The sequence below is a fragment of the Stigmatopora argus genome, chromosome 1 (assembly GCF_051989625.1).
Source record: "Stigmatopora argus isolate UIUO_Sarg chromosome 1, RoL_Sarg_1.0, whole genome shotgun sequence".
NCBI lineage: Eukaryota > Metazoa > Chordata > Actinopteri > Syngnathiformes > Syngnathidae > Stigmatopora > Stigmatopora argus.
The window spans coordinates 19,854,594-19,874,142 of NC_135387.1; the positions used below are offsets into that span (position 1 = coordinate 19,854,594).

Here is a 19,549-nt window from a genome sequence, read left to right on the forward strand (position 1 = left end):
TGAGTGTCTGCATCGTAATCCAAGTTCATTTAAATTTGTTTATGTTATATTACGATTCACCGGTGCAAAAAGTCTCCCCTGCTCAAATTACATTACAGTACATTCTTGTTGATAAACTGTACTATTACAGGGTGCACTGTAATCTGTAGCTTCTGTTACAGCCATTCATGGAATTCATCAAACGGTATTTGATTTAACCAGATAACTATCATTGACATAAAAAACATTTACAAGAGCGACCTGCCCAAGCAAAAGCAGGCAATCCCTGCACATTTAAACATAAATTCTAAAGGGTCAGATGACGGGCAAGTTATCAGCTTGAGTTCACCAAAAGGGCTGCTTTATTCATTCATTTTCTGAACCGCTTTATCCTCACAAGGGTCGTGGGACCCTAGAGTTGTGAGGCCGACGCGCTGACCACTCGATCCGCCGGGCCGCAGCCTGCTTTAGTATTCTTTTCAATTATCCGAGCCCCTTTTTTTCAATCATAAGAAGAGCGTGGGAAGGCCCGGCGGATGAGTGGTTTACACGTCGGCCTCAGAGTGGGGGACTTGGGTTCAAATCCAGGTCGGTCCAGCTGTGTGGAGTTTGCATGTTCTCCCCGGGCCTGTGTGGGTTTTTTCTCCTGGTGCTCTGGTTTCATCCCACATTCCAAAGACATGCATGCAATGGTTGTTTGTCTCCTTGTGCCCTGCGATTGGCTGGCCACCGATTCAGCCCCCCCCCCCCCCCCCCCCCTTTGGCCTGAAGTCAGATGGGACAGGCTCCAGCACCCCCTGCGATCCTTGTGAGAATAAAACGGTTCATAAAATGAGACGAGAAGAAGAGAGTGCAGTTCTTTCCACTTGGTTACATGTTACCTCCATAGTGGGAGGAGTCAGTCGCTGCGCCCGGTTATACTCACTGGCCTCAACCTGCTTGGTCCCTTGAAGGAGGACGGACGGACGGACGGAGGGAGGGAAGCAGCCAGGGAGGGGTAACCAGCGACCTCATCACGATACAAAGCAGTGGACCGTCTATTCATCAATCAAACCGCACAGACATCCACTCCACCGCCACCCCAAACAGCATACTTGCTGTGGGTTGGGATGTCGACGTGGGGGGAGGAAGCGCACTTTTGATGGCTTTTCATTCGGAAGCCTCGACGGTGCTTCGTGGCTCGGGGAGGAGACATTACGGCGCGAGGGGGCTAACGTTAGCTCGCTAGCAAGGTCAGTATACATTCGGATTCTTCTGCTCTTTTCAATGATTCTGCGTGGACAAGAAAACCCGTTCGTGGTTGGATTTATTCCGGTAGTTTGTCACTATTAGGGCCTCTTTCGCCGATGGAAAGGGAAAGGATAGACTGACATTGGTCAGCGTCTTCTCCCCTGTTCTCCCCGCTAGCCTGCTAGTTAGCAACACTCGCGAGACACCGACTGCTCAGTTCGCTCTGTTCCACTTTACCGTCCTTTTTTTCTCGGCCGCATTTCATATGTTAGCAAGGGACATGTGTGTGAGTGATAAGACGGTACATTCGGCGTTGATTTGGTGCATTTTCGCGCAGATTTGGAGTCGGGTGCCCCGGTTCCGTCTCCTTGCTGGCACCCCCTAGAATAAAAACAGGTGCACATCTGCTATCGTCGGCCAACTGCGGGGAATTGCAAAGCGGTGGACGATGTTGCTATTTTTTTTCTTCAAACCACCAAACCCTATCGTTAACGTCGTTGGATCTTTCTAATTTAGAACGGACCCAAATTAAGTGGATGGTATTCGGATCAGGGGGCCAACGACGGGGGCCCACAAGCTAGTACGAACGAACACACTGTTTAGCCAGCTAGTCCAAGTAAAAGAAACAATAGAGCATTTGGAATTCCTGAAGGAAAATGTCAGTCTAATACAATAGCTAAAAATTAAATTCAATAGATTTTCGCCATCAGATACTGATTTCAATTCACTCAAACGTCGTTGGTTGTTACCGACAAATAGCCTCGTTGGATGTTAATAAATCCCCAAAAGGATTCGTTTTATAACATTGTGTCGCAATTTATAGAGGTTTACTAAATATCTGCACTTCTCTCCTAAACTACATTAGTACCAGTCGCTAGCTGAGGCATTAAGCTAGTTAACAAAATGGATCACAATCACAGCCAGTTTTCAGATTTAAGCTAAAAGGATTTGAGATTTGCCAGGCTTTTGTCAGGCCGCACTTAAACACCGCCATATTTAGAAAATACGGATTTGTTATCGCCGAACACTAGTAATTTATTAACACGCCGTTTTTTTCCCCCCTCCTTGCACCTCATGCTCCACGACTTTGTTGGACAGTGCAGAGGAGGACATGCAAGCTTGTCCTGTGGATGTTTGTTATTCAGATCAGGCTCTTTGGAGAGGCTGCTGCATGGGCTACGTCAATTCAATTGGCCCTGAGCGCCACTGTGCATCCGAGATCTAATTATTTGTGAAAGTTTTCAATTTTTAACTACCTTTCAACATACAGCGAGAATGCGGCTGTGGTGAGTGCATTTGCTTCATCCCCGCTCATGCTCCTCTAAGTGAAATCACCCACAAGCAAATCTGCCACTGTACTGTTTACCATACATTAAATTGGTCTGATGTTTAAAATGAGATTTTTATAAGCGTGTAACAGCGAGGGCTATATATTCATGTGAGCTTGAGCTTTCCCTCGGGGCTTTTTAGCACGTTTTCATGTGTTTCTAAAATAGGTTTGGACCTCTTATAAACAAATTCATTTTGATAACGACTTGCAATTTTATTTCTTTATGACCCCACGTTTGAAATGAGGATTGTGGGAAGGATGCATTTCTCACTAATGCAGGTTTTCTGACTCAAAAGTGTCAAAACGAAAGCAACCAACTGTAGAATTTGTCCTCTGCGAATGTGACACCTGAATATGAGCTAACTACGATTAAAACGAGTGTGTCAAAGTCTTGTGTTGTTAATTCCTAGACTTAGCACTAATGACATTTAGGAGTCTCAAATAATGAAAAATGCTGTGCTGTTAACACCACTTACTAGTACTGTTTCACAAAATGGTTCACTGGTGCCAACATTAAAATGTCACGTCCCTCGGGCCAATAAGCATGGTTTTCAATCTATTCTGTAAAGTTTTCATTGCTTATAGTTGCACTGCACTTTAAAATATAAGGTTAAAAAGTGCAAATTGGAATCTACAAATTGGGAAGTGCTGATTTGTGGTTTGTGTTGTTCTTGCTCACCATGGGTTAACGGTAAGGAATGTAGGCCACTTTGTGGAGAGCACTTTGATGCTCAGATTGTTTGCTGTGTGTGCTAATAGCCTGAGGTGAGGAATAAAACCATGCCCCTGGGTAAAAACTATTTTCTTGCTAATGTATTTTACATGGAATACCAAATTCAAACATGAACCCAACAATGTTTAATATGCAAAACATAACTTGACTATAATGTGCTGTTGCATTTTAAATTAAGGGCTCGGTTTTTATTAATTTTTGTTTTTGCGTATGGGATTTTACTTTTACACAACGGATGATTGAATGAATGAAAAAAACACTTTGCTGCCACATGAAATAATCATTGAATATTGCCACATGCACAACACTGCCGCACGTTAACAAGATTGCAGTATTATTTATGTTATTTCTAAATTTCTGAGAGATCTAATATTTTTTCAGTTTCACATGATTAAAATATGATAACCATATATAGAAAAAAATACTTGCACAAACTACTTATTAATTTACTGTGCAAAATTAAATGTTTTACTGTTACAATAACTGTTTTAACAAATGTACCCTGAGGATTTTCTTGTAAGTTGAGTGTGAGCTTCCATTCTTGCAAACTTTTAATGTTTTATTTCTTGATGCTTACCAACTGTTCGCTTTAAGTGAGCATGTGAGCATTTGGTGTTTAGGTTATACAATACATATTTTTACCGTATTGTCATAGGCTACGCTCAGACTGGAGGTCTTAAGCCACAAAACATTAATGGTCGTATCTGATTTTTTGGGGGCGGGGGGGGGGGGGGGTTACGGCTGTTCAGATTGCTATTTTTATTTTCTGGAGATGAATTGCCATACGCGTCACAACTGGTAAAAACTGACCCACATGCACCGAAGAAATAAAACAAAATACGTTGCAAGCAGGCTTTAGAGGCCGAGACACAAAAAAATGGTCAAACAAAATCAAAACCTTACAGAAACGTTCACCGACTACCTTATTTAGCTCATTAGCCGTCATTGAAGGATAGTTTTGAATCAATTTTGGAAAGAATGATGGTGAATTATCGCTAAAAGATGTCATCATGTTGTGTGGTTACTCGTATAAGAAATCAATGCAGCTCTTGTTCGCCCGGTCAAGGTCTAACAAGCCAGATGGGCAAATAACTATTAAATCTTTAACAACCTTCTATACGCACTAAAGCATTTAGTAAAATTTTAATTGACACATTTCTTTTTTTTCTAATTGAGCTTTGCCTTGTTATTTTAGATGCAGTCTGTAGAGTCTGCATTGCCACTGTAAATAAAGAATTTTTCAATGCATTTTTCACAATGTCTTGTTTTGTGCTTTCTTAAAGCTGCCTGGCATGGCTACCTAACCAGCTGCCAAAGACCCCTCTTGATGGATTCCAGAGGACAACAAAAGAAAAAACACAATCAGTGAGCACAGCCAATAACAAGGGAATCTGATTTAAAGCATATCATTTGACTGGCTTCAGTGCATGTGGCCTCTTAAGTCATTCATGGACATCTGCTAGGCAGCTCAAGGGCCCACTGCTATGCACTATAAAATGGGACACATGGGTGATAGTGAGGTTGGTAGGTCCAGGCTTTCAAGAAGGACTATCCCATTGGTAATAGGGTTTCTCGTAGCCATGACCCTGTGTGCAGCATCGGAACAGCAAGACGGGCAGTTGGGAAAGTTCACCATGGAACTGGAGGCTTCCATGCAGTCGTCCATGTTGTCTGTGCTCCAGTATGCTTCTGCAGCCTTGCCTACCCCTGAGTCTTCTGTGAACGATGAAGCCGCACAGACTGGCATCCCAGACTCCTCAGCCATTGTGGGCCAAGTGTTCCAACTAAGGATTCCACCCATACCTGACAATGCCAGCTGTAACATCCATGTAAGTGCACTCAGTAAAAATTCGGTATTATGCAGAGCACAAGTTATATAAGGATATAAACTGAATACCTTAGTAAAAACAATACATATCCCTTCAATGTTTAATAGTATGCATATTTTTTCATAAAAATGATCATTGAAGTGTTTCTGAATCTACTGAACAGTACCTTAACAAAGCTAAACTGCCCCCCTTTAAAGTAAAAAGTACAATAGAAAAAAGTAAAATCTAAACAGAGATTTAAATTGGGCTAAAGGTGCCCTTTTTATCCAAGTTTGATTAAGGATAGTGTCTACTGGAATGTTGGGTGCCAGGGAAGTGTCGGGCAATTTACAAATTCCAAACGCTTGCCAAAAAAAGGCAACAGCCACAATACTAATGCAAAATGGTCACAATGGAAGCAGACTTTCAACGATGGACAAAATTAGGTCAGTATTGCCTACAGGATAATGTTAGCGGCTAACAACATACAATGCTTTCTAATGGATGTTAATGTTGGTGCCAATGTTATGTATTCATCTTTACTTGGATGAGTTCTTCTGAAAAGCTCAAGTCAATGATGGCCACAAAGCAATATATACACGTTTATGTAGCGTTCCAAGTCTGCTTCCATGTGTTGTAGCTATTGCCGTTCTTTTGCAAAGCGTTTAGAATCTGCAGATTGCCTGACAATTGGCACCTTAAGAATATGTTGAGACTGGGATTTGTTCCTGACTACATAGCATGTAGTGATAACTTAAAGTAAAGTTAAATATTTCTCATAGTTCAATGGCAAGAAGCTTTTGCAACATAGATGAATAGAAACAAAAAGTCTTCCCCTTTTCCAATGACAGACAATGGTGTTTGATTTTTATTTAGGAAAATTGTAATTATCATAAATATCAGTTCAGTAAATGTGTTTATGTGTGTGTGTTTTTTAAGCTTACTGAAATGGGACAGCCCACATTACCGCAATGGCTTTATTGGGACAAAAAGAGCTGCATACTGAGAGGCTTGGCTCTGGAGCAAGATAAAGGTGTGTATCATATCTCTGTGTCTGGACGAGAGACACATGAGAAGTCTGGCAACCAAGAGTTTCCCAGTACGGTCTTCTCAATTGAAGTATACCCAGAGGAACGAGCAGACACTGAACCATCCTTGCTCGCTCTACAATCTGATGTCAGTGGCCTACAGCCTTTCACCTGTGGGCCCGAGGAGACAGTCACAGTTCTTACTGTTATTCTTGATGCTGACTTAACTAAGATGGTTGCTGAGCAGAGGGTCACTTTACTGACTGTTATGAGAATGTTCTCACTTGTCCCTGTTGAGCACATGAGGGTCGTGCCTGTTGTCAACAACCGCTTATTTGACATGTCCGCTTTCATGGCGGGACCTGGGAATGCCAAGAAAGTGGTGGAGAATGGAGTTCTGCTGTCATGGAAACTTGGATGCACCCTGGACCAGGGCAATATCCCCGACATCAGCATTGTCCAGTCCTCGGCTAAGGATGGAACCATGTCAGCCAAACTGACGTTTCCAGTGGTTGGTTGGCACATTGTCAACAAGAAGCCTCATGCAGTGAAACGTGTCAAACGACAGTTGTACAACACTCCAACTCCAGTACCCTCCATACTCCCTCCGACCAATTATCCAGAACCCCCTCTGCGTATTGTCCCTAGCCCGACCTCACCTTCAATCGCCCCTGCGACAGACATCTCTGCACCCCCTGTCCGGGGCCCTTTACCTCTTCCAGTGAAGCCCACTATGCGGGTCAGAGATCAGATAGCCCACACACCAGTTCTTGGACCCCCTCAACCCACCCGGGTATTGGGGTCGACGAGCACCATCCTCATCCAACCTACAATGACCAGACCTACATTTGTGGAAGCTACTGCTTTACCAACACTACCGAGCAGCACCAAAAAACCAAAACCTTCAGGCACAAGAAAGCCGAAGAAGCCCAAAACATCAACCCCCTCTCCTCGAGAACCCAAATCCACCACAGCAAAACCACCTAAACGCACCACGCCACTCTCCTTGGCTCCAGACCTCAATAATATGCCTGAAATCCGCAACCCAATTGACCAGGTGAATGCATGGGTAGGTACATACTTTGAGCTAAAGATTCCACCAGACACGTTCTTTGACAGAGAGGATGGCACAACTGACAAGTTACGTTTGACTTTGAAGCACCCCCCCAGAGAAGCAGTCACTGAAACATCGTGGATTCAGTTCAACAGCACCATTCAGCTTTTGTATGGACTTCCCGAGGAGCAACACAAGGGCAAACACGAGTACTTTATGTTGGCTACTGATAAAGGTGGGAAGAGTGTCATGGATGCATTTGAGGTCCAAGTCAACAACTGGTCAACAAACGATAAACCTTCAGTTGTTTTCGCTGCCCGTTTTCAAGGTGACCCTAAAACCCTTAGCGATGATGTCCATAAAAAGATTCTTTTGACTAAAAAGTTGGCTTATGCTTTTGGTGATCGCAATAGTAGCACAGTGACTCTACAAAGCATCACAAAGGGCTCCATTGTGGTAGAATGGACCAATAACAGTTTGCAGCAGGGTTCTTGTCCTAAGGAGCAGATCACGGTTCTCAGCAACAGGATTGCTAATCCGCAGGGCACACCTAAACAAGCTTTCATCAAAGCCATGGAGCCTGAATTTAAACCTATTAACATCTCTGTCCGTGGCGCCAATAAATGCAAAAGCTTCACCTTCATCCCACCGGGAGAGGTTGCACCAATCCCCAACATTTCGGTCGCCACACCTTCTCCTGGGACCGGTCGGAGAAGCAGTGACGACGTCTACCTGCACACCGTCATCCCCGCGGTCGTAGTTGCTGCCCTGCTCTTAATTGCCGGCATCATTGCCATGGTCTGCTACCGCAAGAAGCGCCGAGGGAAGATGACCATGGAAGAACAGGCCACATTCATCAAAAAAGGAGTCCCTATTATATTTGCAGATGAGCTGGATGATTCCAAGTCCCCGCCATCTTCCAGCATCCCCCTCATCCTTCAGGAGGAAAAGCCCCCGCTTCCACCGCCGGAGTACCCCAACATGGCTGGTCCCCATAGCACCCTGCTAAACCAGGACTTGTTGGAAGATTATTCGGTTTATCAAGATGACGATCCCAACGCGCCTCCTTACCAGCCACCGCCACCTTTTACCGTCCCTATTGAAGGCAAAGGCTCCCGTCCCAAGAACATGACCTCCTACAGGTCGCCACCCCCCTACGTGCCTCCCTAACGCTCACCGCAGCGTTCAGTTTGGAATTCAGGTGCACTGTCGGGATGCTGGTTGAGAAATACTGCAGACATAACTTGACACGGATTTCCATTAAATACAGGCAACCATACGTATATTTTGACCATCACAAACAAGATATTTCAGCGTTCAACTACTGAGACCGGCAAAATAGACGACAAACCCGTTGAACCATTACTCTTCTCTATCGCTCTCGTTTTACTCTTCAGATCCGTTTTGACTATCCAATGGTTTGTCTGTTTTGCTGAGAAAAAAGACAGTTTTATTTTCAATGACGTACTATTTCTATTGTATAGAAAATATTAGAGCAGGAGAGACTGAAGCCCACCGGGCCTTTAGGCAGATCTGAGGCTTTCTACTGACGTGTTACCCGTCTGTCCTCGGTTTGTTTTGCGATGATTTTCAAGGGGAATTTAACAACACAATGCAAACTAAAAGTGTAAACACATTAAATAATTCAATCAATAATTTCATTCATAATTTGGTTATTGACAGTATGTGCTTGTTAAATTGTGTATCACACGTCTCGGTCGGTCATAATTGACTGCTTACATCAAATTAGAAACAAATTGTATTTCTGATGACATTTCTAATTTAGTAACAAAGCAATTAGGATTTATTTTTATTTTTTTTTAACATTATTTCTGTGCCACTGAACTTGCCGTCTGAGATGTTTTGTGTTGTTGCTATGGTGATGATGGGTGTGGGAGGGAGGCTACCAGGTCAACAAAGAAGGTGGCCAGTGGAATGTGGCTTCACTGCAGGGTGACATTTGTCCACATGTAACACTCCATAAAACAAGTATGGCTCGCTTAGCAATTCCATTATACCTAAATACATAAATTTGTGGGGCTTTGGCCAACCCCCAACACCCCCATTTATTTAAAAAAAAAATCAATTGGAAATCAGTTAAATTTAAAGAAGTGCATAATTCTTTTTGAACATTGAAAAGAAATGAAAGTTCAGAAGAATATAAAATTCTAAGCAAAATGTGTTTGTGCCAACATTGGAGTGTTGCGTGTTTAGATGTCGACCCTCCACCGAGAAAATGATTCACAATTGAGTTTACAGCGTGAATCGTGATCAAATGGACTGAAGAGCTATTGAGTCACAGCTTGCATTATTTGCTCTGTTTGGTAGAGGGCGCTGCAGTGCTCTTCTCTGGCTCTTGGTGTCGCTCATGGGGATGTAAATAATTGTGTGCCAGTAAAATTAAAAAATTCATGTTTTACCAGTCCACCTATTTGGGAACAGAAAGGCCACAGTGGGAAATGATTTTATTTTTTAATTGTATGCTTAGATTTATGATCATGATAATGAACTTTATAGTGTTCAAAAAATGTTTACCTGCCCACCAGAAAGAAATAGTGTCATCTGAATATGATCGCAACAATTAAATGTGAATTATGTACATTTCATACCTGATAGCACCATTAGAAACATGTAAGCAAAAAAAAAGAATCTAATGTTTTTACTGAGTTTTTGATACAGTCTTAAACTTGTTTTATGAAGGTATATTAATAAAATGTAATACAATTTGTAAAGCCTCAAAATTGTCTACTGACTTTTTTTGTTCTATTCCTCTTTCCCATAAATATTCTGATGTCTACATGAGCTTTTTGAAACTGCCCCTTACTGTGGTTATTTTGCATCCAGAAATTGAGATGGCACATTACAAGTACATTTTTTTCATGTATTTACTTGTGGCAGCCAAAAGTACACATTTTTGTCTTGGATTTTATTTATTTATTTTTTGTTCCTGACAATTTTCTGCTCCATACTTCAGTTCAGTCGTTTGTTTTCAACATCCAGGCACACCCCCAAAATCCCACACATTAGGTGTTCTCTATAAGGAATAGAATAATGATTAGTTATGAATATATAAAGAAATGATTACCTAAGTTATCTTTTAGAGGTGTATGCATCAGAAAATGTTCTACCCACACTCTTTGGAATTCAGGTCTATTGCTACGGGACACATAGTTTGGGGAAAAAACAAACACAAGAATGAAGCTTTGACACTCCCATGTTTTCTGCAGATAACTCACCAACAATAATGACTATGATGTGCTTTTGAATCCACTTATGCTGTAACTCTAGTATAATTGCCTTACTTATTACCCCTTTGCCACGACCACCAGTCTACTACAATTATCAATGTCTTCTCTGTTGTTAGAGTAATTATGTGATCTTTTTTGCTCTCATTTGCTTGACTCTTATGTCTAGCTATTATACTGGCTAATTAGTAATTATGAGGTGGGCTGGGTTTCATATTGAACGGTCCGGTGGTGTCTAAAAGCTACACTAGACAAGCTGTGGGCTAATTCATTTAGAAGCAGCGTGAACACTGGGCGCAAGGAAAATGGATACAAATAGGGAAATTTATTCTAATTTTTATCTCTTGAGTAAATATGTACATGAACTACCTTTGGAGCCTATGAATTACATGTGAATGTATTATAATGCACAATGTGTACATTTTTTTCTTTTATACTTAGTTTGATGGATTTAGATTAAATGTAGTGACCTCAAAGATTTGTTAACTCATTGCTGACCATTGATTGTAATCAGTTTTTTTTTTGCTTCCTAAATTAACCCATAAACTGCCACTGACGGTGATAGACATCCAATCCTTATAACTAGCAGTGACCATTTGATCTAAATGGATTTGACATCATTGTTGTCAATAGCAATGAATGAGTTGAGTTGACATCATCATACATTACTCGGATGTGTGATTTATGCAATACTGACAGTAAACCCCCAAAGTTGTGTCACTTATTTTGAGAAGCCACATGATTGGTCTGCAGTGTCCATTAAAATTGATCAATCTTTAAATTCAGAATATTTGATAGAGCTGTTTTTATGATAACCAATTCAGGGTGTTTGATGCTACCTGCCCCAAGTTAGCTGGGATAGGCTCCAGTACCCGTGTAACCTTTGTGAAGATAGGTTTCACACAAAATGAATGACATTTTTTTTTATAGATATGTTGATCAAGTGGTCAATGCGGAGGCTGGTTGGTCCATACTATTTGGGACTATTTGTACTCTTGAGAAACACTCTAATTGCTGCTGAGTCGTTTTTAATCCACAAATGGAGTTGAAGCGATCGATATCTGTGGCTGATACAAGGTAATGAGGTTGTATCAAGGTATGGATTTAGGGCCATTTCGTGCCCCGCCACTCTCTCCATCACCCCTCGACCAACCGCACTCAATAATAGATTCTCACAAGTGAAACTTAATGTACTTGATTATAAATGCATGAACAGTGGCAGTGGCTAATGTGTTGAAGCTGACGTGCTGCTTTTGCACTGACAATCCCACTCGGGAGGAAACAAACCACAACCCTGAAACAAGTACTGTTGTATATGATCAACAATAAGTTGTTTCAGGAAAGGCACAAGACAGTTCCAGTCCATTTTGGAGAGCAGGCTTTTAATTGGCTCATCCTAATTAGGCCCGCAGCATCTTCCTGCACACAGGAAACAAATTGTTTCCCCAGCTCTGGTTTATTGACAAGTGTTTCGCTTAATTAAGAAAATGACTCATTTGGTGGAGTGCAAGAGGTGACGGGAATAGGATATACAAGTCTGTGGCGCAAACAACGGAGTTGCGTGTTGCTGGGTGCCACACCACCATTTGGAAATAAGTGTAATAGGGCTCGTTATAGATGCCCAAAGCTCAGGAAATGTGACTCACCGTTTCCCATTAGGCTGAGAGCACAATCGAATTTAAGCCTAATGATCAATGATAATTGGCAGATAAGTAGTTTTATATACCATAGTTGAAGGCCACGTGGAAAATACCTGGCTAAATATGAATAATACATACGTGGTTGTCAATGCACATGGCGCCGCCGAGCCCCCTAGTATGTGTATTCTTGAATTACTGAATGATTCATTACATGGCGGCACAGTCACCTAGTACATTGGTTCTCTAACATTTTAAAGCAAGTACTACTACATCAAGAAGAACTTGACGGTTTGAGTGCAAGCAATTGTGGTCGACCTTAAAATACAGTAGTGTAGCAGGCCTTGTGCCTGCGTGGGTTTTCTCCGGGTACTCCGGTTTCCTACTACTTCCCCAAAACATGCAGGATAGGCTGCTTGAACACTCCCAATAGGCCGTAGGTATGAGTGTGTGCGTACGTGGTTGTTAACAGTCCCTATGTACCCTGCGATTGACTGGCAACCAATTCACGGTGTACCCTGCCTACTGCCTGTTGTTGGCTGGGATAGGCTCCAGCACCACTCTGGCCCTTGTTGACCCGGCTTGGATAATGTATGAATGAATAAACCCTAGATACGAAGAGATCACAGCAATAGTGTGTCTGGTTATTAGTAGTATCTCTTCCCAAGTGTGCGGCAAAGGGGAAGATGTGCATGTGCACTAGGTGGCAGTAGCAGTACGCCATGCTCGTGTAAAAAAAAAAATCCAAACCTGCTATTATCATTTTTCAACTCTAAAACATCAACAGATTATTCAAACATAGGTTTATTTCAAATGAAGTACTATTGAATGTCATAAAGGCATCATTAATATTTGCTATTTAATCAACTATGAGATTAGTTCCATTTATTTCCCCATCTTGTAGCGAAGAAGTCAAAAGCAGTCTCCTCTCATAATTAGAGAATGTGGGGAAAACTGAGCTACCACATTAAGATTGAGAACGTGTGCTCTAATTGCATTTTGGCTCTTATCTCATAAACTGGAATCATTCCAAAGCCTTGATGGAAATCCTCCTCTTCACTCTGCAAAGAATCTGCTTTGCCAAGGCATGACAAAGAGGGTTCCCTCACTCTGGGAACGGGTTGGGTGAGGTGAGGGGGAAACATCAATTTTGCTGCCATTTTCTGGTGGAACGGTGCGCCAAGCCATGGCTTGTCGCATAGGCCTCACCGTCAAGCACTGTCATACTTACGTGACAGTCAGACAGTTCTGAGATCAGGGGTAAGTCTCCCACTACCCCCTGTGACTCGGAAAATATCGGTATGATTCGCCATGATCACAGTACAGCATCCATGTGTTTTATATTGAACTTATGATCGGAGGCACCACAAGTTTGTCAGAAGTCTGCGCCCCTGGTCATCATGTTAAGGCTAGATAACACTTGTCTCCAAACAAAGTGTGAAGACTGCTCAGAGTGTGGTTGCCATGCACCATTTTCAACCTCTTGTACAGGCTGTCTGTCATGTGTTGGTGAACACAACACAACTGGCCTTGTCGAACAGATGGGTCAGTGGGACTGGGCATCCGCGGCTAGGGGGGCCCCTTCTGCTTGCTATCGGGGGTTCATCATGGGACCCTGACGTAAACGTGCAGACTATGACTTGATTTTTTTAAAATTCTGTAACCATCTGCGTAACGGAAATTATTGGTCCTTTTCCCCCTAAAGGATCAAGATGCAATAAGTATCATGGTATTGTCGGTACACGGTCGATTGGTCGCCAGTCTTTTGGTCGCCGAACTTTTGGTCGCCGGTCTTTTGGTCGCCCGGATAATTACCATTTAAATCGTTGCTCAAATTCCCTAATTACAAACTGCGAATTACTATTTAGTCATACTTAATGCCCTATTAATTATTAGGCTAAAGAAAAGCTCCAAATTTCCCGGACTTTTATTGTTTTTTGTTGGAGAACTTGTTAAGACCCTGACAGACGTACCTTCCTAAGGGGACAACTCATGTACATACAAACTCTTATACACTCACACGTCAGCTCAGTGAAACTGCTCATGGCCATTGTTGGCTTTTATTGATGCATAGACCGTGTTGTTTTACCTTGTTTTGTCGCTGGTCTTTTGGTCGCCCGTTGTCGCGGTCGGGGCGACCAAAAGACCGCCGACCAAAAGACGGCGACCAAAAGACCGGCGACCAATCGACCGCACAAGGTATTGTCTGTCTGCTTGTGTTGCTCCACTGTTTTTGTTTCAATATGCTTTGAAAAAAAAGTGTGATAACTACTATCAATGCTAAATGGAAGCCCTTAATTGATGTTTTGAGTTACCAATCACTTAGCTGTACTATAGCTCAAATCGCTGAAAACACCAGTGTTTGGATGCTTATTTTTCAAGATACCCCTGTATATCTATACAAATTTCCATACAGTAGGAAATTCTCTTCTCCTACTCGCCACAGCTGCTTGGCTCATTACTCAATATTAGAAATACTGTGTCTTCCGGTGGGCACTACAGCATTCACAGAGGAGTGTACCAAAATAAATACACAGCCTATTTAACGAGCAGACTTGATCATGCAGGCAATGGGTGAAGTGGGATTTTTCTTGCAGTGTCATGTGGAAATGTAGTCCGGTCATCTTCAGCAGTTATTACAGTCCATTAACTCCATTGTGAAGATACATAATTGATGCAGCCTTTGGGTAGAGTTTAATCAAATGGAGAGCGCCTTTACACTTCACTGCTAGCTAAAAACGAGACACAAAATCCTGCGGATTGGTGTTTGAGCACAATTTCACAAAATTGAGTTGTAAAATGCCAAAAAGGCCTTGTTTCACTTCACTGTTGTATTGAATGAATTAGGCCAGAGAAAATGGATTGCAATAGAGAGATGACCTGTTCATTTCCATATGCATTTCCTCAGACGTTGGCTAATGGTGAAATCTGTGGGATTGAGGAGATTCATTGTTGCAGCAATGCTCCTTAAAATCAAGAGCTTATATTTCACAGGCACTGTGAAATTGTCAACCGCTGTTTAAGCCACAGTCGATATGCCTGGGTTTAAACACAGTTGACTTTTGCTTCTGCCTCAAACCTAAACCGTGATTTTATTCTGCAAAGTGTGCCACTTGAAATCTGCTCGGCTTGAGTGGAGCACAGCTGCTTGGCTCATTACTCAATATTAGAAATACTGTGTCTTCCGGTGGGCACTACAGCATTGTGAAAATGTGCTCAATATTAAATATTGCCTTTGAATGTGAAACACTTGATACACCAGAACTTGTACTACCACCCATTTTACATAGGAAAAATAAAAATGTATTAGAATATTGATTTTACAATGGCCTGTGCAAAGGTTATTACAATTGGAAAATTCGCAAACCATAATGTGCATGGAATAAAACATAACAAATGGCTAATAAATAATCCAGCGTACGACAGCATTATTATACCTGACAGAGGAACATTCTGGACAAGAAATCATTGGTATTTTTTATTATAATTATTTTGATAACTTACTTGCTAATGCATCTTTGTTTATAATAGAATTGTGGCTGGGTGTGGTTGGCATAAATAAATTTGATATTTCGGGGGCATCATCCTCCAGTGCTTTTCTCCCTTTCTCTCTCGGTGCCGTCTTTTCTCTTTGTTTTAATAAATCTGTTGATTATCCATTGATTACATTGTTTACCGTTTCCTCCCTACGCTGTTTGCTCTTTACACACGTGACCTTCGCGCCGCAGCTGTAGATGCCAGAACATGTCACACATCGTTCCTTCCATCCAAATGCTGTTTGTATGGCTGATATGGACTGTTTAGGCACAGATGGAACTCTCCATCCAATCCTTATGGCTAGTACTATAGCTGTTGTTTAGCACCATGTTTTGATAAGTGAATGAACTTTATTTGCAAATTGTGGTTGAACATAAGTAATTGGTTAATAACAGAAGTCGATCTCAAAACTTAGGTTTATTTCCCTTGTTGGCAATAACAGAAAACAATCTCTGCAAGTCCTCAGCAGGTTTTTTTTCCCACACACAGTTACTAATATTTCTCCATACAGATCTAATCCAAAGAAGTGATGTTTTCGGCACGTCATTGGGCAACACAGATTTTCAACTCCCTCCAAAGATTTTCAATGGTTATGATATCTAGAGAATGGCTAGGGCACTCCAGGACCTTGAAATGCTCCTTAGAAAGCCAGTCCTTCATTACCCAGGTAGTGTATTTGGGATCATTGTCATTTTGAAAGCACCAGTCACGTTTAACCTTGCTGATGCAAGGAGGTTCTTATTCAAAATCTGACAGTACATGGCCAGATTCATTCTTTAAATTTTTTTTTTTTTTTTTACACATCAGTCGTCCCGGTTCCTCTCAGATCCCATGTAGGTATCCTCGGCAGTGAATCAGGTAAGAATATATAGATGTCTTCATACATATCTGCATATTGTTTTTTTCCTCTCTCCTCTTCGTTCTCCTGTACATATTTATGATAAATTACTAAATATCCGATCATCTCCCGGATTGATTTACCCCATGTATAATCTAGTGCTTTTCTTTTCCCAACTCTGTCACTAATTTGAAACAGTTGTAGGCATTGATGCATGTAGCTTAATTATTACTTTGCAACCATTCATGAAATCATTAGTTTTTCACATTCGGTAGGCTCAATGTGACCTGATTGGTGTACTCAGCTATAAACAATATTTATTTTACTATATAAATAATTTTCAAATAATCCTCATGATGGGACTGAGGTGCAATGCTCATTAAGATAGTGACAGGCCCCAGTAAATTCCCCAGACGAAGATGGGTGAAGCTAAAGGAGGTGACTTGGCTAATTGTCGACTGTCACGATCCATATCTCTAACGACTGTCAAATGAGCAAATTTCAGATGGATTCTCTCAACACCCCCGACTTCTAACTCAGCCCCTCAGGAGCACAAAAGGGCGTGAGAGAGGGAGACAACAAGGCAAATAAATACCAGGAGACATTAATGTGATGAGAATGAGATGCCCGCTCTCTTCGTCTGATTAAAAATACAATAACAGACACACACACACACACACACACACACACACACACACACACACACACACACACACACACACACACACACACACACACACACACACACACACACATAAATAAAGTATTGATTTAAAACTACAGCGTGCTCACATCGTGAACCACTAGACAGAAAATACCAAGCATTTATGAGAATTGTAACCACAAACATGCTAAAGATGTGCCTATTGAGTCAATACTAATCTGTTTACATCTGTGGCAGATTTTCAGGGCCAGCAAAGGCTTTTACAATTTACATTTCTAATATTTGTTCCTTGAGATCAAATTGATTTTTTTTCCTAGCAGTCAGTTCTTTACTGTTTGTAGCGCTTCCCTTGACTGCACCTCTACCCTGGTAGTATTCTGGTGTTCAATTTTGGGACCCTTCAGATTTCTGCGTTTCTGCGTTGCCATGTCAATCCTATCTGCTTCAAGCGCATTCACAATCCTTATTGCCGGTGGGTTTAACACCAATTAGCGATCTGGCTTTTTCTTTAACCAGTGTATTCCTGTCTTCTAATGGTCTGATGCCCTGTTGGCCCTATTGACCCCAATATTTTCCAGGCTACCATGGAAGTCAAAGAACATGTTTTGTGAGGGTGTTGGAGATTTCTGTTTTCTCATTCGCAATAGCAATCTTAATAGCGTAGTGTGTGGTCTGCAAGAGGTCAATGATTGCCTCGTGAGAGCTGTGGTTACACACTGTGGTTTGCTTTAGTGTTCACAATTTAGCCTGGAAAAGAAAGTGAAAGTAAAAGCACAAGGATACAGTGGGGGAAAAAATCACAGGAGCATCTTTATCCACTCTGAGACGTATCAGGCTTCAGCTGGTCACCGATGGAAAGCAGATAAAGTTTCACTCTGGCTCGAGATGGGTAATTGGACAGTTATGGAGAGATAGGGGAACATGGGGCCCACGAGCCGTAAAACAGAGCTAGTCAAGAATCGGCATCAATAAATTGACTGTGAAGGAGCACATCAGGAGTTCTGACAAGGTAAGAGAGACCTTACTCAAAGCGGGGCCATACCAAAGTTTTCAAAACTTGTTTGGAGAAAAAAAATCCCCAGCTAGTTGTTCAGATGCTGTAATGTGTAGTTGATCTAATGCAAAACCCTTTGGATGAAATGCATATGTCTAAAAGCACAGTCATTAGAAATTTATTGAAAGTGTCTACCATTGTTGTCTCAGGTAGTTCTAGCAACTCCACTACCAAAACACAGCAATTACAAACAAATGGCTTTGTTAATACAAGCAAAAATGTTTAAATGTAAGTGTTAAAAAGTGTTTTTCCCAATGAGCACCTACTCAAATAACTCTTAAAACTCATTCACTGCTGTTGTTAAGGACTTAAAAATCTGTGTCAACTGGAAAATATAAATTGATAAATGAGCTGGTCAGTCACAAGGTTTAATTTGCAGATTACTGTCTAATATGTCTGTTTTTTCGTTCAGTACCCTGTTGTCGTGAAAACAAGAAAGGCAATTGTACAGTTTGACCACATGGCCTTCTCCCCTGAACTGCGTCACATAGACTGCTGATGTTGTATTAAATTTTGACAACTTCGTAAGTGTCAGGACAGTTTTTTGTCTATTCTGTGTACAAAATCGACTTTAAATGAGTTTTATGCGTAATCATCTTGCATGGGCAGTTCTGATAGTTTGGTCCATTTGCAGTAAGTATTGCTGCTGATGGAATATTTTTTACTTTTAGTCCAACATGATTAGCTTTGCATCTTTGTTGTTCCCCTGCAGCCATTTCCCCGGGAACCGGAACAGGAGCAATTGCGCTGTTATGTAGAGTCAAGTTTGGAGCAGGAATAAAAGATCCTGTATTGGTAGATTAAAGCCTTCCCAGAGAAGCTTCCTTCAGATATAGTCTGGATTTCAAAAATGGCGCCATTGCCTTTAACCACACTCAAAACTCTCCAAGATAGTGATCTTAGCTGCAAATCTAAATTGCCCACATCCCCCACTGACGAGTTGCAAAGACACTGACATAGGCAATTAATTTTGCGTGGGAGACACTTGTCCTAATTGGGCGTACAGTAACTTGGATTCTTCTTGGCTGCATATAAACCAAAATGACAGAGAAGTATAAAGACCATCTGGTCTCACAGGAGCGAGAAGATATGCTGCACAAATAGCAACAACAAAAACTGGCAGTGACACACTTGGCAACTCGTTGAAACATTGTTTATATTTGTACCTCCATCACAAAACTAATCACACGGGTCCAAGTGAAATAATTGCAATTTCTTCTTCTTCTTCTTTGTATATATACAGGATTTTATTTTATTTTCCTATTGGGAATATATCACACTAACAAAATACCTGAAAGAGATGTTACAACTTATCGACTGTAGTACAAAAACATCCAACCTTGTACAAGTGTTATGTCAGCATAGAAACTATATTTAAAGCTGTTACCACCTTGAAATGGGTTTATTTCGTT

The 19,549-nt window shown here is 41.5% G+C and overlaps 1 protein-coding gene across 1 annotated transcript; it reads left to right on the plus strand.

Annotated features, from left to right (window-relative positions):
- The first annotated feature begins 968 nt into the window (after window positions 1-968).
- LOC144079277 (dystroglycan 1-like) lies at window positions 969-9,903 on the plus strand. The gene is made up of 3 exons (XM_077607948.1): window positions 969-1,211; window positions 4,556-5,101; window positions 6,020-9,903. Exons 2-3 carry the CDS (start codon window positions 4,757-4,759, stop codon window positions 8,330-8,332), a joined length of 2,658 nt encoding a protein of 885 aa, XP_077464074.1. The 5' UTR covers window positions 969-1,211; window positions 4,556-4,756; the 3' UTR covers window positions 8,333-9,903.
- Window positions 9,904-19,549: the final 9,646 nt, after the last annotated feature.